This window comes from Vanessa cardui, chromosome 3 (genome assembly GCF_905220365.1).
Source record: "Vanessa cardui chromosome 3, ilVanCard2.1, whole genome shotgun sequence".
Taxonomy (NCBI): domain Eukaryota; kingdom Metazoa; phylum Arthropoda; class Insecta; order Lepidoptera; family Nymphalidae; genus Vanessa; species Vanessa cardui.
The window spans coordinates 3,080,800-3,101,737 of NC_061125.1; the positions used below are offsets into that span (position 1 = coordinate 3,080,800).

Genomic DNA, 20,938 nt, shown 5'->3' on the forward strand with positions numbered 1-20,938 from the left:
CTATCCAGCGGCCTCTTTACCTCCTTTGTGTTAACTGCATATTTAGTATAAAATAGTTGTGACTTTTAAATGTAATTGAGAGCTGAGATGGCCCAGTGGTTAGAACGCGTGCATCTTAACCGATGATTGCGGGTTCAAACCCAGGCAAGCACCACTATATATATGTGCTTAATTGTGTTTATAATTCATCTCGTGCTCGGCGGTGAAGGAAAACATCGTGAGGAAACCTGCATGTGTCTAATTTCATCGAAATTCTGTCACATGTGCATTCCACCAACCCGCATTGGAACAGCGTGGTGGAATATGTTCCAAACCCTCTCCTTAATGGAAGAGGAGGCCTAAAAAGTAAAGTTTTACTTTACTTTACTTTTTAAATTGACAATAATACATTTTATTTTAGTTTCTAGTTGTAATAATTTAAATACCTTATTGAAATTAATTCAATTTTCGCTCGAAAAATGTGATCAAGCTCATAACTTGTCATAATAAACCATAATGCATGTATTTTTTTAATACAGATTAAAATTATTTTCAGAAAATATTAGTTAAACTTTTTTTTCTTATTATCTATAAATTTTAGAATTGAATTATACTACGCTACAAATTTAATTGCAATATATTTTTCTATACATCAATTTCTTAAGAAGTTTTAAAGCTAATAGTATTTTTTTTGTTATATTTTATTGTGTTAAGCTTTCAAATTTCATTTTGGTGCTAGCAATGTTACATAGTACTTGTATTATATTATATTATTTCATAATTAAAAGTTTCAAATTACTCTATGGTTTGAAAATTTTTCTTAACAACTTAAAGTATTACTTCCTTCATATCCATAAAGTACAACACAAACAGCGACCATCATTATACTTAAACGTATATAAAATTAAATGTTGCCATGTATGAAAATACGTCATTCACGTTTACAATTAAATATTTTTTATTTCAATAATTGTTTTAAACAATTTTTTTAAACTTATAAATACCATGAAAATGAGAATAGGCTTAGGTAACGAATTATATATTAATCTATCGTACATAAATATTCTCACATTTATCTAAACTAGGGTTGCAACTCGTAAGAACTACATAAATTTTTACTACTACATTAAATGTAAAACCAGAGCATTAAGTAATTATAATACATAAGATTTATATCAAATATAAATAAAATTATTTGCACTTATGACATTGCTACTAATTATGATGTACACAATTTTTAATGAATGAAACAGCTATCGTTTTCACCGTCAACACAATAAAGAGAGATAGATATATTCTTAGTTGAAATTAATTCAATGTATAGATTGTGTACAACATTCGGCACCAAATAATCAATACGACGACCGACGATTATAAATAATGATCTAAAAGGCAAGATTGATCACAAATACCTCGTAATGTATTATACTAAACGGTACTGGGCCCCAAATAGACAAAAAAAATTACAGTTTATCGCCAAGGAGTCGAAACGTCATCATTATCAGAAATTATTCCTTCAATTAATGGAATTACTTTTTTTAGGAATAGTCGTTGCGTCGAAGTAGAATCGGTAACTTAGGTCAGTAGAATTGACCAAAGGAAGGTTGCAATATGTTCCAAACCCTCTCCTTACTTGAAGAGGATGCCTTATCCCAGCAGTGGGAAATCTACAGACTGTTACTTGCAACACGATACGGGAGTGTCCAATAATGTTTCGGTCGCAACAAAATTTTACGACTCATTATAATGAATTTTGGATTATTATAAATAAGATCACTTAACAAAAATAGGCCTAGGAAATGACTGATCGTTTTTTATAATATCGAATTATTCTGTCTTTTTTCGTCAATTTATACAAAGTTATGAAAGTATGCCATTTTAGTATGAGACGGTAAAGTGAGCATTAAATGAAACCCTCATAATGTAAACTAATTAAATAAGCCTAAATAAGCCATGCACTGACTGAAGCGCTTTGCTGCTCCGGACAGCTTTGCATCAATTCCTTTTCATTCTCACACCATAAGTGTACATTTCTGAAAACATAATCGTAATATAATACTTAACATAATATTAATAATTATTATCTGTATATTATAGATGTGTATCTGTCACTTTATCTTTTAAACATTTGAATATATATATTTTTAATCTGGCAACATAAATATTGACAGATATTCGTCATGGCGGGAAAAATATTTTTCCCGAACTGTATCTAGTAAAACATTTTTTATAATTCTTTTAAAAATATGTTTGAAAACTTACTATTTTCTAAGGTTTGGATTTCTTTTTTGGGCACATACGTATATTTACTTGAAATTATTTTAATCTTGTAATATGTTCACTTGATGTATATTGTTCGGAAATTTTCGAAAAAAAAATTCAATGCAAAGACAGCAAGCATGTAGACTACATTTTATTTAAGCTCGATAATATCTTTCAATTGATAACGATCAATACAATGATATATAGATTAAATCTACCATCAAAAGAATGCCGAGTAATGATAAGTCGAGGAATGATCTCGAATAAGAAATTATGTCCAACTCAATAAATAAATGAAATTTTGGAAGTAAAATATACTTATTTTAAGCAAATTCAATGTACGTACCGTACATGAGTCGGTCAAGCGAGGTAGGCGCGGACCAGCGCCTTCACCTGCGCGCGACACAGCGGACACGCGCCCAGCGCCGCGCCGCACCCCGCGCACGACACCAGGTGTCCGCACGGCAGGAACACCACGCTCACCTGCACACACGCTCCGTACTGTACCGTACACGCTACACTACGCACACTACACCGCGCGCCCCGCGCACGACACCAGGTGTCCGCACGGCAGGAACACCACGCTCACCTGCACACACGCTCCGTACTGTACCGTACACGCTACACTACGCACACTACACCGCGCGCCCCGCGCACGACACCAGGTGTCCGCACGGCAGGAACACCACGCTCACCTGCACACACGCTCCGTACTGTACCGTACACGCTACACTACGCACACTACACCGCGCGCCCCGCGCACGACACCAGGTGTCCGCACGGCAGGAACACCACGCTCACCTGCACACACGCTCCGTACTGTACCGTACACGCTACACTACGCACACTACACCGCGCGCCCCGCGCACGACACCAGGTGTCCGCACGGCAGGAACACCACGCTCACCTGCACACACGCTCCGTACTGTACCGTACACGCTACACTACGCACACTACACCGCGCGCCCCGCGCACGACACCAGGTGTCCGCACGGCAGGAACACCACGCTCACCTGCACACACGCTCCGTACTGTACCGTACACGCTACACTACGCACACTACACCGCGCGCCCCGCGCACGACACCAGGTGTCCGCACGGCAGGAACACCACGCTCACCTGCACACACGCTCCGTACTGTACCGTACACGCTACACTACGCACACTACACCGCGCGCCCCGCGCACGACACCAGGTGTCCGCACGGCAGGAACACCACGCTCACCTGCACACACGCTCCGTACTGTACCGTACACGCTACACTACGCACACTACACCGCGCGCCCCGCGCACGACACCAGGTGTCCGCACGGCAGGAACACCACGCTCACCTGCACACACGCTCCGTACTGTACCGTACACGCTACACTACGCACACTACACCGCGCGCCCCGCGCACGACACCAGGTGTCCGCACGGCAGGAACACCACGCTCACCTGCACACACGCTCCGTACTGTACCGTACACGCTACACTACGCACACTACACCGCGCGCCCCGCGCACGACACCAGGTGTCCGCACGGCAGGAACACCACGCTCACCTGCACACACGCTCCGTACTGTACCGTACACGCTACACTACGCACACTACACCGCGCGCCCCGCGCACGACACCAGGTGTCCGCACGGCAGGAACACCACGCTCACCTGCACACACGCTCCGTACTGTACCGTACACGCTACACTACGCACACTACACCGCGCGCCCCGCGCACGACACCAGGTGTCCGCACGGCAGGAACACCACGCTCACCTGCACACACGCTCCGTACTGTACCGTACACGCTACACTACGCACACTACACCGCGCGCCCCGCGCACGACACCAGGTGTCCGCACGGCAGGAACACCACGCTCACCTGCACACACGCTCCGTACTGTACCGTACACGCTACACTACGCACACTACACCGCGCGCCCCGCGCACGACACCAGGTGTCCGCACGGCAGGAACACCACGCTCACCTGCACACACGCTCCGTACTGTACCGTACACGCTACACTACGCACACTACACCGCGCGCCCCGCGCACGACACCAGGTGTCCGCACGGCAGGAACACCACGCTCACCTGCACACACGCTCCGTACTGTACCGTACACGCTACACTACGCACACTACACCGCGCGCCCCGCGCACGACACCAGGTGTCCGCACGGCAGGAACACCACGCTCACCTGCACACACGCTCCGTACTGTACCGTACACGCTACACTACGCACACTACACCGCGCGCCCCGCGCACGACACCAGGTGTCCGCACGGCAGGAACACCACGCTCACCTGCACACACGCTCCGTACTGTACCGTACACGCTACACTACGCACACTACACCGCGCGCCCCGCGCACGACACCAGGTGTCCGCACGGCAGGAACACCACGCTCACCTGCACACACGCTCCGTACTGTACCGTACACGCTACACTACGCACACTACACCGCGCGCCCCGCGCACGACACCAGGTGTCCGCACGGCAGGAACACCACGCTCACCTGCACACACGCTCCGTACTGTACCGTACACGCTACACTACGCACACTACACCGCGCGCCCCGCGCACGACACCAGGTGTCCGCACGGCAGGAACACCACGCTCACCTGCACACACGCTCCGTACTGTACCGTACACGCTACACTACGCACACTACACCGCGCGCCCCGCGCACGACACCAGGTGTCCGCACGGCAGGAACACCACGCTCACCTGCACACACGCTCCGTACTGTACCGTACACGCTACACTACGCACACTACACCGCGCGCCCCGCGCACGACACCAGGTGTCCGCACGGCAGGAACACCACGCTCACCTGCACACACGCTCCGTACTGTACCGTACACGCTACACTACGCACACTACACCGCGCGCCCCGCGCACGACACCAGGTGTCCGCACGGCAGGAACACCACGCTCACCTGCACACACGCTCCGTACTGTACCGTACACGCTACACTACGCACACTACACCGCGCGCCCCGCGCACGACACCAGGTGTCCGCACGGCAGGAACACCACGCTCACCTGCACACACGCTCCGTACTGTACCGTACACGCTACACTACGCACACTACACCGCGCGCCCCGCGCACGACACCAGGTGTCCGCACGGCAGGAACACCACGCTCACCTGCACACACGCTCCGTACTGTACCGTACACGCTACACTACGCACACTACACCGCGCGCCCCGCGCACGACACCAGGTGTCCGCACGGCAGGAACACCACGCTCACCTGCACACACGCTCCGTACTGTACCGTACACGCTACACTACGCACACTACACCGCGCGCCCCGCGCACGACACCAGGTGTCCGCACGGCAGGAACACCACGCTCACCTGCACACACGCTCCGTACTGTACCGTACACGCTACACTACGCACACTACACCGCGCGCCCCGCGCACGACACCAGGTGTCCGCACGGCAGGAACACCACGCTCACCTGCACACACGCTCCGTACTGTACCGTACACGCTACACTACGCACACTACACCGCGCGCCCCGCGCACGACACCAGGTGTCCGCACGGCAGGAACACCACGCTCACCTGCACACACGCTCCGTACTGTACCGTACACGCTACACTACGCACACTACACCGCGCGCCCCGCGCACGACACCAGGTGTCCGCACGGCAGGAACACCACGCTCACCTGCACACACGCTCCGTACTGTACCGTACACGCTACACTACGCACACTACACCGCGCGCCCCGCGCACGACACCAGGTGTCCGCACGGCAGGAACACCACGCTCACCTGCACACACGCTCCGTACTGTACCGTACACGCTACACTACGCACACTACACCGCGCGCCCCGCGCACGACACCAGGTGTCCGCACGGCAGGAACACCACGCTCACCTGCACACACGCTCCGTACTGTACCGTACACGCTACACTACGCACACTACACCGCGCGCCCCGCGCACGACACCAGGTGTCCGCACGGCAGGAACACCACGCTCCGTACTGTACCGTACACGCTACACTACGCACACTACACCGCGCGCCCCGCGCACGACACCAGGTGTCCGCACGGCAGGAACACCACGCTCACCTGCACACACGCTCCGTACTGTACCGTACACGCTACACTACGCACACTACACCGCGCGCCCCGCGCACGACACCAGGTGTCCGCACGGCAGGAACACCACGCTCACCTGCACACACGCTCCGTACTGTACCGTACACGCTACACTACGCACACTACACCGCGCGCCCCGCGCACGACACCAGGTGTCCGCACGGCAGGAACACCACGCTCACCTGCACACACGCTCCGTACTGTACCGTACACGCTACACTACGCACACTACACCGCGCGCCCCGCGCACGACACCAGGTGTCCGCACGGCAGGAACACCACGCTCACCTGCACACACGCTCCGTACTGTACCGTACACGCTACACTACGCACACTACACCGCGCGCCCCGCGCACGACACCAGGTGTCCGCACGGCAGGAACACCACGCTCACCTGCACACACGCTCCGTACTGTACCGTACACGCTACACTACGCACACTACACCGCGCGCCCCGCGCACGACACCAGGTGTCCGCACGGCAGGAACACCACGCTCACCTGCACACACGCTCCGTACTGTACCGTACACGCTACACTACGCACACTACACCGCGCGCCCCGCGCACGACACCAGGTGTCCGCACGGCAGGAACACCACGCTCACCTGCACACACGCTCCGTACTGTACCGTACACGCTACACTACGCACACTACACCGCGCGCCCCGCGCACGACACCAGGTGTCCGCACGGCAGGAACACCACGCTCACCTGCACACACGCTCCGTACTGTACCGTACACGCTACACTACGCACACTACACCGCGCGCCCCGCGCACGACACCAGGTGTCCGCACGGCAGGAACACCACGCTCACCTGCACACACGCTCCGTACTGTACCGTACACGCTACACTACGCACACTACACCGCGCGCCCCGCGCATGACACCAGATCTACGTTATACTTACCTCCACACTTGTACATGAACCACTCTGCTAACTGCTTATATGTTACGCTAAATATTATTACAAATTTATTAAGAAACACAATAGTACAATCAACTTATAAATTCAATTATAACGAGAATTTAAAGTGTCACAATTTTTTTTTATTACTTTTTAAATTTCAAGAATAACAAATAATATTTACCTCGTTGTCCATGCAGACTTTGCACATTCTCGCTTCCCTCAATTGTCTATTTTCTTCTTCTAAGGTCAATTGTTTTGAATTGGAAACGGGACTAGCTTCTCGTTCGTGATTATTATTACTAATTTCACTTGTTAAGTTTTCTGTTCTGCTGTTATCTGACGGATTGTTTGATTGTATTGAAACGTTACTCGGGGTGGGAGATCGAACTGGACTGTCTGTCTGTGATGTTTGACTGTCCGGTCTGTCCTCTTCTATATTCGATGGAATTATTCTAAAGAAAAAAAAAATTATAACTCCCACTGACACATTTAGAGGAATCATATCACTTTATGTTATTTGTAAGAAAAATTACAATTTTCTGGACTGTATAATTTAATTAATATGTTTAGCAAAAAATGTATGTTAGTGAATTGTGACTGTGTTATTTTCTTCTTTTACATGAATTGTATTGAAAATAAATCACTTTGGGATAAATAAATTTCAAAGTATTATTTTCTTCTCTTTATCGACAAATAGCTTATAATAAACACTGCCAATTTCTCACCCAGATCGAGGTGCGAAATCCCTCAAGGTCTCAGCAAGGATATCCCTCGCGAGTCGCTGGCTGTGAGGGGACACCGACCAAGCCTCTTCGTTTAACTGCTCGTCCAACACCGCGTCAATCAACGCCTCTGATGAGCTGAATGGTAGACCTGGGTCAAAAGTATACAATGTTAGTGCATTTTGTTCCAATTTTTTTTTGATGCTATAGGTTGGCGGACGAGCATATGGGCCACCTGATGGTAAGTGGTCACCATCACCCATAGACAATGACGCTGTAAGAAATATTAACTATTCCTGACATCGTCAATGTGTCACCAGCCTTGGGAACTAAGATGTTATGTCTCTTGTGTCTTTAGTTGACATTAGTTTACCATATATGATTGCTTTATTACGCTTCAACATATCTGATGGCGGGGAAGTAGACCGGCTCCCAGCCTTCACCGGCTCACTTAGTAGCTACGGAGTCGAGATGGCCCAGTGGTTAGAACGCGTGCGTCTTAACCGATGATTACGAGTTCAAACCCAGGCAAGCACCGCTGATTCATGTGCTTAATTTGCCTTTATAATTCATCTCGTGCTCAGCGGTGAAGTAAAACATCGTGAGGAAACCTGCATGTGACAAATTTCATAGAAATTCTGCCACATATGTATTCCACCAACCCGCATTGGAACAGCGTGGTGGAATATGTTCCAAACCTTCTCCTTAAAGGGAGAGGAGGCCTTTAGCCCAGCAGTGGGAATTTAAAGGCTGTTGTTGTTGTTGTTGTCTTTAGTTACTTGCTTACTCAGCCTTCAAATACTACAATTGCTTTTTGACGGTAGAATATTTTATGAGCCAAACGGGCTTTCTCAAACCCCTGCCATGGATCATATTATTAATATTTAGTATATTTTTAGATTTTTTATCTGCTAGTAATTAGCAATGCATTTAATATCGCCGTGTGAACAATCTTTATCCAACCAGAACAATTATATTGATAAGATAAAATTTATTAAAACAATTATGGTATAAGTGTTTGACGTTATCGAAGCACGTAGGACTAATTACTGTAAATGTTATCAACAATTTTTATTTATACTGCAGTGATTACTATTACTACTTACTTATATTTTATTATACTGCAGTGATTACTGCACATGTGCCACAGTTTTGTGGGAAGGCATATAAATTGTGCCATTCGAGCAATTGTGGCAACATTGGCAGAAAAATAATAAATTCACAAGAAGAAACTAAAAAAACGGCATATTTGGAGGAGTTGAAAGTTACACACACCGCATGCGTAAACACTAATATCACAAAATTTTCTTTTGGTTTATCTGTGTCGACCCATCCGAATTTTGGCAACGGCGGTCAGTCTCATCCCAGACTAGCAAACTGCGCAGGACATAAGTTATAGTGCACAAGTGTGTACGCAAACACTAGTGTTAGTGTACTCTCAGTTCATTTACTTTCATAAAGTGATGGCCCGTATGGTATTCTTAATTATTGTATTGGAGCATGTAGTCGGTAGTGACCATCATGATTCACACATAACAAATAATCTGATCACAGGTCTCGTCAGTAACATTTGCACATAATTCCAGGCAACAATTTTTAATTTGTGCTCTTTGCCAAGTCACTATAATTATAATATAAAGAAAACTATTGATACAATTAGTAAATAAAAGTAAAAAAAGTAAAGTAACAGCCTGTAAATTTCCCACTGCTGGGATAAGGCCTCCTCTGCCATTAAGGAGAGGGTTTGGAACATATTCCACCACGCTGTTCCAATGCGGGTTGGTGGAATGCACATGTGGCAGAATTTCGATGATATTAGACACATGCAGGTTTCCTCACGATGTTTTCCATCACCGCCGAGCACGAGATGAATTATAAACACAAATGAAGCACATATATATAGTGGTGCTTGCCTGGGTTTGAACCCGCATTCATCGGTTAAGATGCACGCGTTCTAACCACTGGGCCTTCTCAGCTCTACAATTAGTAAATGTTGATTTATAACTACAAAATAATTTGAATAGGACTTGGCTTCTATGAGATCTAAAAACTTTTTATGATGGAAAGACTGCATCGAGAGACTTGGCATTTTTTGCATTTAATGTTTTTTTAATTTCAGCATAACAGCAACGGAGACCCCAAGCATTTACATATAGGAGATATATTAGGTTGGAGGGAAGGTCTGTCATATTTTAAATAAGCAGGTAATTTTTCATGTAAATAAAAATAAATCTGGCCGGTGAGTCATTGGGATTTGAAACTTTTTTTACTAAATAATAATAATTCATACTTTTATGACGTACTTATATTTTATATTCTATATATTTCTAATGACATAACTAACGATAATACGTTGCTAAGATTAACTAACATTCTAAAGAATATGACAGGATTATTGTCAGAAATATGGCAACAAGTTGTAACAAATAAAGGGGCATATATAATTGATTAATGTTAAATACACTAAAATAAATTTATATAAATGAATTCAAATAGTTTCTTTAAAATACGACAGAACTTTTCCTCCAAGCAATTATTTTTTCAGCAGCGGGGTTAATGCAGACTATTTATGTGTAACTAATAATATTATTACCAGTTGCTCGCAATCTCCGTACAATGGCCCGCCGTACCCTCGCAGCGTCTAACCCCGCACCCAGGGCGGCTACAGCTGCATTGCTTTCCATACATTCTTCTATCTAAAATACAAGTAAAGTTTTATTTTAACCAACCACATATCAATTCGCATTCAACAACAGCCTGTAAATTCCCACTGCTGGGCTAAAGGCCTCCTTTCCCTTTGAGGAGAATATTTGGAATATCCACCACGCTGTTCCAATGCGGGTTGGTGGAATACACATGTTGCAGAATTTCTATGAAATTTGTCACATACAGGTTTTCTGACTATGTTTTCCTTCACCGCTGAGCACGAGACGAATTATAAAGACAAATTAAGCACATGAATCAGCGGTGCTTGCCTGGTTTTGAACCCGCAATCATCGGTTAAGATGCACGCGTTCTAACCACTGGGCCATCTCGACTCGCATAATCTATATTAATATTATAAAAAGTGACTATGTCTATCTGGCACTGAACCGATTTTGATGAAATTTGGTATGAAGTAAACTTGAACTATAAGAAAGAACATGGCTATTTTTTTGCCTAACACATGACAACCAACATCCTAAAACATGAGCGAACCCGCGGGCGACTTCTAGTATTGCATAAAGTTAATACTATAAATATAAAATACCTGGCTACCGGTAACTGGAAAATTTACAGATGGATTTCGAGTTCTTGTAGTCAGACCTCTGTCGGCGGAGAACTGAAATTGTTAGAAATGAAAAAAATTACATTATGAAATATTTTCAAAGCTTATAAATTGTCTATTGATAAATAAATAAGTTTGACCTTGAATTGACATAATCTATAATAATTATAATCTATGGTGTAATTGTAGATCTAGATATCTAGTAGACAGATAAACAAAGCGTATGTTCATTATGGATTCGTAAAAAAAGTACGTTTTGGAAATAATTAAAATCCGTAAATAGAGTAAGAATTTAGTAACACCATCTGTTCCTGCGCCATGCGCCGCTGATTTATTTCAACTGTAATATTTATTAACTATTGAGTTTCTTGCCTGTTTTTTTCGATTGAATCGATATTAAGAATCGATGATAGCTTTACTAATTTAGTTTATATATAATATACAAAGAAAATAAAAAAATGTTTAATTATAACTAAATAATACAACAGGCTCGTAAATTTAGACGTGTATGTGTGTGTGTGATGTGCGTGTGTGAATGTGCGTGTGTGAGTGTGCGTGTGTGAGTATGAGTGTGCGTGTGTGAGTGTGCGTGTGTGAGTGTGAGTGTGCGTATGTGAGTGTGAGAGTGCGTGTGTGAGTGTGCGTGTGTGAATGTGCGTGTGTAAGTGTGGGTTCGAGTGCGCGTGTGTGAGTGTGAGTGCGCGTGTGTGAGTGTGCGTGTGTGAGAGTGCGTGTGTGAGTGTGAGAGTGCCTTTGTTTGTGTGCGTGTGTGAATGTGCGTGTGTGAGTGTGAATGTGTGTGTGTGTGTGTGTGTGTGTGTGTGTGTGTGAGAGAGAGAGTGTGTGAGTGTGCGTGTGCGTGTGTGCGTGTGTGCGTGTGTACGTGTGCGTGCGTGTGTGTGCGTGAGTGTTGCGTGCGTGTGCGTGCGTGTGTGTGCGTGAGTGTTGCGAGAGTGTTGCGTGAGTGTTGCGTGTGTGTGCGTGTGTGTGTTGAGTGTGCGTGTGTGGGGGGGGGGGCGGTGCGTGGGTCTCACCGAGCGCGGCACGGCGCGCGTGCGGCAGGCGTCGACGAAGTCCTGTCCGCGCACGAGGCGCACGTAGCCGCAGTGCGGGAACCAGTGCGCGTGCTCCGACCACGGCGCGTCGCCCGCCTCCCACTTGCCCAGCCCGCCGTCGCAGTAGAAGCAGCGCACCTGCGCACACAAACGCACTCGTGTATAGCGCACGCAGATTGGACAGGGTTATATGTGAACTGTTTCTTATCACCAGAGAGCAACCGAACCACTCTCACTCACTCACTCTATAAGGAATTCATATTATAGTATCGCATCATTGTGAATTGTTTTTTTTTTTAAAGTGACCAGATATATCTATTGTTCTCTTCTGTAGTGCAATTGTGCAACAATATAAATAAGTATTTACCTATATTTACCATTAATAAACTATGGTTGCAGACCAAAATTTAAGTCTACATTGTAACAAGGTATCATATATTGCTATAGGTACATATACATAAATAATATGTTTCCTTTAAAATGGTTCGTGCCCACCGACTATCAATGAAGGAGTGTGATGGTATAAATACCAAACTTAGTCCTCAAAGGGAGCCTTAGCCTAACCGTGTGATCATTTCTTTAACTACCACATATGTACAAGTCTTTCAAGGAATCTTTGCCAGATCCTATCGATCTGTTATCATTACCTGATCGTCAATCCCTGTATAAAAGAATCCAGCATCAGCGAGAGTCCTCGGAGCCTGTGCTCGGTCCGCTGGCCAGCGCTCGAATGTGGCGAGACGGGCAGCGAGCGCGGCGCGGGAGGGGTGCCTCGCCCCTCCCCCCACCACCCCCAGGGATCTCCACTCCGCACCCGCCTCTACCACGCGAGCGTTTTGTACCGCACCTGAACTGTAATATTACGGTAACTACGTTAAGAGATAAATATAAGAAACAAAATATTAAACGCACCTATCCTTTATACCCTTCATCACCAACCAAAACATTCGTAAGGACAGTTAACTACAGTATGAGACAGGCAGGAGGTCGTAAGTCAATAAACGTGAATGAGGTAATCCCGTTGACAACTACAAAAACTGCCGTAACCTGTGCTCAGAAATATTTCGATATTATCACCATTTAACTCGACATTTTGTCTCTTTCTGTCATCAGTAATTTGACATTTAATAGAAGAAGACAAAGCTTTGATTAATATAACACTTACGATTGAGGTCTGGTGGTCGATGGTGATCGCAAAGGTGGTGTGTACGAAGGAGGTGATATTGGTGGCGAAAATTCGCTATTACGTCGTTCTTCCTCCAATGACGCTGCATACTCGCATCTTGGGAAATACCTAAAAACATTATGGAGCGCAATTCAATTGATGATACAGTAAGATATTTAATTGAAAAGTAATACAAATTTAATTTTATTTAAAATTTGCGTAAAAATACGTATAGAAATCGACGTATTTTTAAAACAATATAATAAATGAATTTAAATATAAAAATAATAGTTGTTTGTCATGTGTTAGGCTAAAAAGACTATGGAAATAAGAAAAATACTATGAAAGACTTTGGTATGAAGCAAATTTCATCAAATTCTGTTCATTGGTTTAGTAGTGAAAGAGCGACAGACAAATAGAGTTACTTTGACATTTATAATATTAGTAAAGATAGTAAAAATTACGTGTCTATTGAACATGTCAGGAATATATCCTGTGATATATGTGATTCATGTTTAATATGCATGACGTCATAATGACGTCACATGCGCTCGGAAGCTATCCGCGTGTCATTAACAGTAAGTTATAAGATGTAATTTTTATTAAATTTAAAATCCATTTATCCTATCTCTTACCGCACCAGGAGGCAGATAACAGATAGTTTAATATATACCTAGAAATAAAACACTACTATTTATATAACTATGACTTATTTCCATTCATGAGTAATACAAAATATTTATATGAATAATAAAATTTATTTTATTAAATATAAATATTATTGTATATTTAAATATTATTAGTATCGTAAATATCTCTTTTAGTTAAAATGTTTTGCGTCTATTTTGTTTGTATTGTTTGTTTTTGTCAGTCCTATGTCTCAATAAATGAATATGGGATAATATGATATTTTTTAGTTTTAACTGAGAGAAAAAATTGACACATTCACAACAACAGAAACTTATAACAAACAAACACAACATTATATACTACTTAACAACATAATCAAAGTCCATGATATTAAATTTTATTATTTTATCATGGTATTAATGCCTCTTTGAACTTCTGAAATGACAAATTAGCATATATAAAATATTGATACTAAAAATAAGGAAAGTTAGTGATGATTATACAAACAATTTAATGAGAATTATTATGACTCATAGAGTAAGGGAATTCACCTTATACATCAATTCAAGTATCCATAAAGAACACCTACATAGATATACAAGTTAATAACCCTTTAGGTTAGATAAGGAAGTTTGTGTAATAACTTAACCCAAATTAAATTAATAAATGTCCTAAAAGTATATTTTAATAAAAGATATACACAATAATCAATTCAAATCAATCAAGATAATGGCAGATATTATTCGTTTTTTGTGAATATTTTATAAACATTGATATGTTATATTTCCATATATACATATATACATATAGAAAACATAATAATTTTTTCCAAGTTTTAGTTTTATTTCTCAATCTAAATACAACTGGATGTATTTTTGATCATGTTTATTTTAATTTCAAATATTGAAAACAATACACTTTGTACATAGTTCTTATAAATCTTACAATTGTACATACTTACATTCTATGCACATCTAATGGGGTGCCGAGTGACCCTAAATTTCTGAAAGGTGCTAATTCCCCTCCACACCAAGCACATCGGATACGTCCTTCACCGGCATGGTAGAAACCAGCATTCACCAACTCTTCTCGTGCTACTGATGTATCCTTTAAAAAGATATTTGAATTTATTAGTCATACACATTGATAAAAGAAACAGTTATATTTTTTTTCAAATTAAATATAATTAAGCTAGAAAAACAACTCGTTTTTATATTTAAATGAATATAATTTAAAAATTATATTTTCAAAAAGCAAACTGATGCACTATAATATAAATTTCTATATATACATGCAAGTACAAATTCTCAAATTAATTTAATTTAGAACATTAACATAAATTCACTTGAAAAAATACCTTTATGGATCAAGCCAATAAGCCAATTTTTAATCATTAATTTTCACTGAACAGAGTAATGCAACAATAACCCACTTGTGTAAACTAAACAAAACTTCAAATACTGGCAAGTAAGGTCAAACATGTTTAACTATTGGCTAACTTACTTAAAGGTCAGATTTATTACAAAGCTCTTAACAAATACCTTTAATAGTATTGTTTTTTTTTTTTAATTTATCATCTGTAAAAAGAACTCTCTACTGTCAAAATATAAAATAGAATGTGGATTTCGACCATAGCAATAAAAAAAAATTGAAAATGATAAGCATTAGTTAGCATCTTCAAATGGTAAACAAAACAAAACAGTGTATATAGAATAGTATGTAAATAAATATGTAGTATGTAATAAAAATAATAGCAGGTTTGTGATTGCACAACTTACATCCCAGTTTACAAATGACAACAAACGTAAGGCATCACTCTTGTACATATCATCTTCTTCTGTAACTCTGTTGGGTTCCACAGGTGGGTCTGATTCTTGCTGCCCATTCTGAGAAGTATTTCTTTGCTCCGTACTTTGTATAGAATTGCAATCACGACCAATCACCAGAGGAACGTTGCCAGACAGCACTGGATTCAAAACAAATGCACAATTTGGATCCATGACTCGATGTCTCCACATAATCTGATCTCCGTAATTCCACTCTGATATTTTTCCCCCACAACTGAAACACTCAACTTCTGTTCCCTGTCCCGTGTAAAAAAAACCCGCTTTGGCTATTCTAATTGGATCTACAGGAGCTGAAGTTGGCCAATTCGTAAATGTGTTTAGTCTATTAGTCTCCTGGTTCATTATAAACGGCACTATACAATACTACTTATAAGTTTACAAAACAAAAATTAGACTAACCGAGTTATGTTCTAACTACTTTAAATATTTCATGTATGAGTTATTAAATTTATTTTTAAAATTGAAATCAATCAATATAATTGATATGACAGTATGAAAAAACTATAATGACATTTTATGTGACACCTAAATGAATGTTGTCACTAGACAAATGAAGTAGAAAGAATTGCCAACACAATACGTATATCATTTACGAATCGTTAATTTTTTCTGGAATTTATTAATTAAATCTATATTACTTTACCATTATAAATAGCCTACGTTTCACGTTATTCATTAAAGCTGATTTGAGAAAGTCGACCCAAAACTTTAATGTAGGTACAAAAGCAACTATACTGCTAGTAAAGGTTTATTTACGATCTTTGATTCTTTTTTCTCTCTCTCTCTTTTCTTTGTTAATCAAAATCTAAATCATTTACTTCTCATCCGTGACCTTCAACATTTTTTCGATAGCACATTATTTACGAGTTGCTTTCGCGTGTATCCTGAAAATAGTATGTATGTTAATTCATGAACAAGGTGTTTTTACATTATTTTGAATATGATATAGATTTTGTGAAGTTAGGCTTTAAAGAATTAAAAGCTTATTAGTTCTATATGATATCTAATGACTTTTAGAGTTACACAGTGAGAGTCATAATATGATCTCGTCTTGGCAACATTTTATATAAAAATGATTTTGGTGTAATAGCTTTATTTTTACGCCAAGGATTTTTTTTAAAATCACTATATAAAGATTATTTTTTCCATTCACAAGTAATATAGTTTTCTTTCTCTGTTTTTCTATATCGAATTCATTTAAAAAAATCAAGTTATGTGAAAAAAAATTATGGTTATCAAATATCAATTGTTTCTACAGTAACTAGTTTTAGTTCATATTTGTATATATATATTTAAGCATTTAATGTTGTTAATTCTTATGTTAATAAAAAAATTGTTTCTTGACACGACTTTTTGGGAAAAAATAAATAAATGTCGGCAACTCTATCCAATGTCAATGGCCTCTTCACTCATCAGTCTTTTGAAACCTTTGAAATTGATAATTACGGTATAAGTCGAACCGTTGTCCGCACTGTGCTATTAAATCTCGCGGAAATTAATTTTGTTTATCAGTGTGATTCCACAAACGTCTTTCCAGCATACTAGCTGATAAGCTTAGCGCGGTAGTTATAAAAGTTGAAGATTAATAATCGCTGAAATGATTTTCATATATATTGGTCTAGTAATTCTTATTATAGTTATAATTTTGTTTGCCTTGAATAAATGTTTGGAAAAGAAAATTGTTTACAAAAATCTTAATAATAGGCACGTCGTCATTACTGGCGGATCGAGCGGTATTGGAAAATCTGTGGCTATTGAAGCGGCCAAATTAGGAGCTAATGTTACGATAATCGGTCGAGATCTTCAAAAACTTATTTTAAGTGTTAATGAAATCACTGCACATTGTAAACCATATAGTGGACAAAAGGTTAATTATATTTCTTTAGATATTACATCGGACTATGATACGATCCAGAAGTGTTTATCGAAAGCAGAATCGGATATTGGACCAATATTTATGTTGGTTAATTGTGCTGGAATGTGTATTTGTGGCCAGTTTGAAAATATGAAGATAGAACATATAAAACAGATGATAGATTTGAATTATTTCGGTACAGCCTATCCAACAAGGTATGTCCTGCCAGGAATGAAAAAACGCAATGAAGGCTTAATAGTATTTGTTTCCACAGAAGCTGCTTTATTGGGTAAATATCTTTAATCACTGAGTTTATATCTTTAATTTTTTTTTGTGATATATGTAGGAGAACAGGCTAATGGGCAACCTGAAGGTAAGTGGTAACTGCAGTCCATAGACATGATTATAAATTTTTTTAACCATTAACCTTACCATTCCTACATCTCCAATGCCCCACCAACCTTGAGGACTAAGATCATATGTTGCTTGTATTTTTCATTACCCTGGCCTACTCACTCTTGAAGGGGAACACAATAATACTAAGTGTTGTTGCTTGGCGGTATAATTGATGGGTGGGTGGTACCCACCAAGAATGGCTTACAAATATAAACAACTCTAAAGTAAAATTACTCACATTGTTTATGCTCAAATTATATTAACAGTTTGTAAAATTCCCATTGGTGGCCTAAGATACCTTCTCCCTTTGAGGAGAAGGTTTTGGATCATATCCCACCATGCTTTTCCAATGTGGGCTAGTGGAATATACATGTGGCAGAATTTCGATGAAAAAACTTAAAAGTATGCTCATGAATATTCACTGGATTTGAACCCACAATCATCGGTTAAGATGCATATGTTCATTCATTATCCTTTAATTTATTTATAAGTTAGAAGAGAGAGGTAAAAATATATTTTTCTATTATTAGTTAATCAATTGATTGATTAAAATGTAAGTTACAAAAATGATGTACTTATTTCAGGAATATATGGATATAGTGCATATGGTGCTGCAAAATGGGCCGTTCGTGGCTTAGCTGAATCTGTCTTCATGGAGTTAGTCGGGACAAATGTGAGATTGACACTTGCATTTCCACCAGACACTGATACTCCCGGATTTAAAAATGAGGAACTCACAAAACCTAAGGAAACAAAACTGATATCAGGTTCTGGAGGTCTTCACACACCCGAGGAAGTTGGTAAAAAATTAATAAGGGACGCAATGGTTAGTAAGGAATATTATTTACTTTAGGAAATATGTTTCCGTATGCAATATTGATTACGTAACATGCAAGTCATGGTGACATCTATTTAACTAACAATAAACATCTCAATTTAGATCAATTGTTGATGATGGGGATAATTTATTCTATTTCCCTTTGCTTTTATTGACTAGAATGTTGCAAGATTTTTATTTATGATGGTATTCATATTTTGTATTCAATTCATCTTGGTGGCTGGGTGTGCAAGCCAGTCTGTCTAGGTACCACACACTCATTAGATATTCTACTGCCATACAGCAATAATTAGTGTTGTTGTGTTCCGGTTTGGCTAATTAACACAGTTTAACTACAAGCGCAAGGGACATAACATCTTTGCTCCCAAGCTTGGTGATGAATTGATGTAATGCAAGGAATGCTTATTATTTCTTGCAGCTTCAATGTGATCATATACTAATAGGTATCCCATTTACCCTCCCGCCTGCCTATTACAAATAAACCATTTTTATAATTCAAATTTGTTTTCTATTACAGAACGGCAAATTATACTCCGTATTTGGTTTCAGTGGACACTTACTATCAATTTTATACTGTGGGACAATAGACAATGTTACACAAGTTTTACTCCAAATATTTTCTTTAGGTATTTTAAAGGCTATTATGATTGGAGTACAGTTATCATTCCATAAAATTGTAAGAGATGGTTTAAAGGAAAAAGAAATGAGTGATAATGGAAAAGAAAAAAGTTTATAACACGATCATGAAAAATTTGTCTAGTACTGGACCATTAATAATAAACTAAAAAAAACCTTTGACCTCCTTATTTGGTAGTGTTGTTATGACAACTTTAATATTCAAAATCAATTTAAGTACATATTCTTATATATTTTTTCAAATAGGCTCATGACAGCACTGCTACTAATATATTTATGTTAATTAAGTTTATAAATTGTATTTGATTGAATCATACTTAAGTATGTATTCTAGCTTACTAGAACTAAAGTTCTAAAGTGAATACTTTAGTACTTTTTAATAAATATTTTTCAACATTATCAATATGTATCAAAATTATACTCACACTTTGACCTTATAATATCTTACAGTTTTAAGACGAATAAGTATATTTAATGTTCACCAAAATCTCAACATATATAATATGATTTGTGGATCTCCATGTCGGCAACGAAGGCAAATCCATATTAAATCGTGTTTATTTTTAGTTAAGTTATTGTAGTGTTTAATTTCATGTTTATTAAAATGTGATTTTTATAACTATTTCCAAAGGCAATACAATATATTTATAGGACTTAGTATATTATTAAATATTATGCAAAGGAGTGAAAGAATGTAGCTTACTGTTAAAGGAAAGAGGAATTTTTGATCTATGTTTAAAAATAATTATTATTTTATTAATTCAAAATTTAGAATATTTAAAATTCTTTATCGCCAACGGCAATTAAACGATAAAAAAGAAATAAAAATAAATTGAAACATAACATACATTTTTTACGATGTCGAACGTAATAAATATTTAAATTATTTATTATGCTGTTTGACCGTATTACCGTAAATAGGTTAAAAAAATAATAATATTAGGATTAATTTTGATGTCATTTTACACAAATTGATTTCATGAATCATGATTACTTACTAAGTTCTTTGATTATTTTTGGGCATTACCGCCAAAATGCACAATTTTTAACAAAAAAAAAGTATAAGAGCCCGTAGTGAAAATGTGAGTTACTACATAAGATGTGCTTGTTTATTTATTTTTTCTATTTCTATTGTAAATATGTTTTATTTATTTAAATTAAAACAATATAATTCTATGATTTTTTATTGACCACTCAACCCTGTCCAATCAGTTTTCCCTTTTTGGTTGACATAGCTATAGGTAGGTATATATCATTTGACACTAATGATTGC

The 20,938-nt window shown here is 40.2% G+C and overlaps 2 protein-coding genes across 3 annotated transcripts; one reads left to right on the forward strand and one right to left on the reverse strand.

Moving 5' to 3' along the window:
• Positions 1-1,628: 1,628 nt before the first annotated feature.
• LOC124543193 (baculoviral IAP repeat-containing protein 7-B) lies at positions 1,629-16,572 on the reverse strand. 2 transcript variants are annotated; one of them, XM_047121298.1, is made up of 11 exons: positions 15,872-16,572; positions 15,055-15,200; positions 13,464-13,592; positions 12,946-13,150; positions 12,278-12,436; positions 11,226-11,297; positions 10,569-10,671; positions 7,979-8,126; positions 7,435-7,705; positions 2,588-2,724; positions 1,629-2,012 (listed from the first exon to the last, which is right to left on the reverse strand). In XM_047121298.1, exons 1-10 carry the CDS (start codon positions 16,280-16,282, stop codon positions 2,602-2,604), a joined length of 1,767 nt encoding a protein of 588 aa, XP_046977254.1. In that variant the 5' UTR covers positions 16,283-16,572; the 3' UTR covers positions 1,629-2,012; positions 2,588-2,601. The 2 variants fall into 2 exon arrangements, with proteins under 2 accessions (XP_046977254.1, XP_046977264.1); XM_047121308.1 differs by lacking the exons at positions 1,629-2,012; positions 2,588-2,724 and adding an exon at positions 6,220-7,160.
• A 776-nt stretch (positions 16,573-17,348) lies between these two features.
• Positions 17,349-20,029, forward strand: LOC124543767 (3-ketodihydrosphingosine reductase). Its single transcript, XM_047122066.1, has 3 exons — positions 17,349-18,084; positions 18,776-19,017; positions 19,547-20,029. The coding sequence occupies exons 1-3, from the start codon at positions 17,538-17,540 to the stop codon at positions 19,763-19,765; spliced, it is 1,008 nt and encodes a 335-aa protein (XP_046978022.1). The 5' UTR covers positions 17,349-17,537; the 3' UTR covers positions 19,766-20,029.
• Positions 20,030-20,938: the final 909 nt, after the last annotated feature.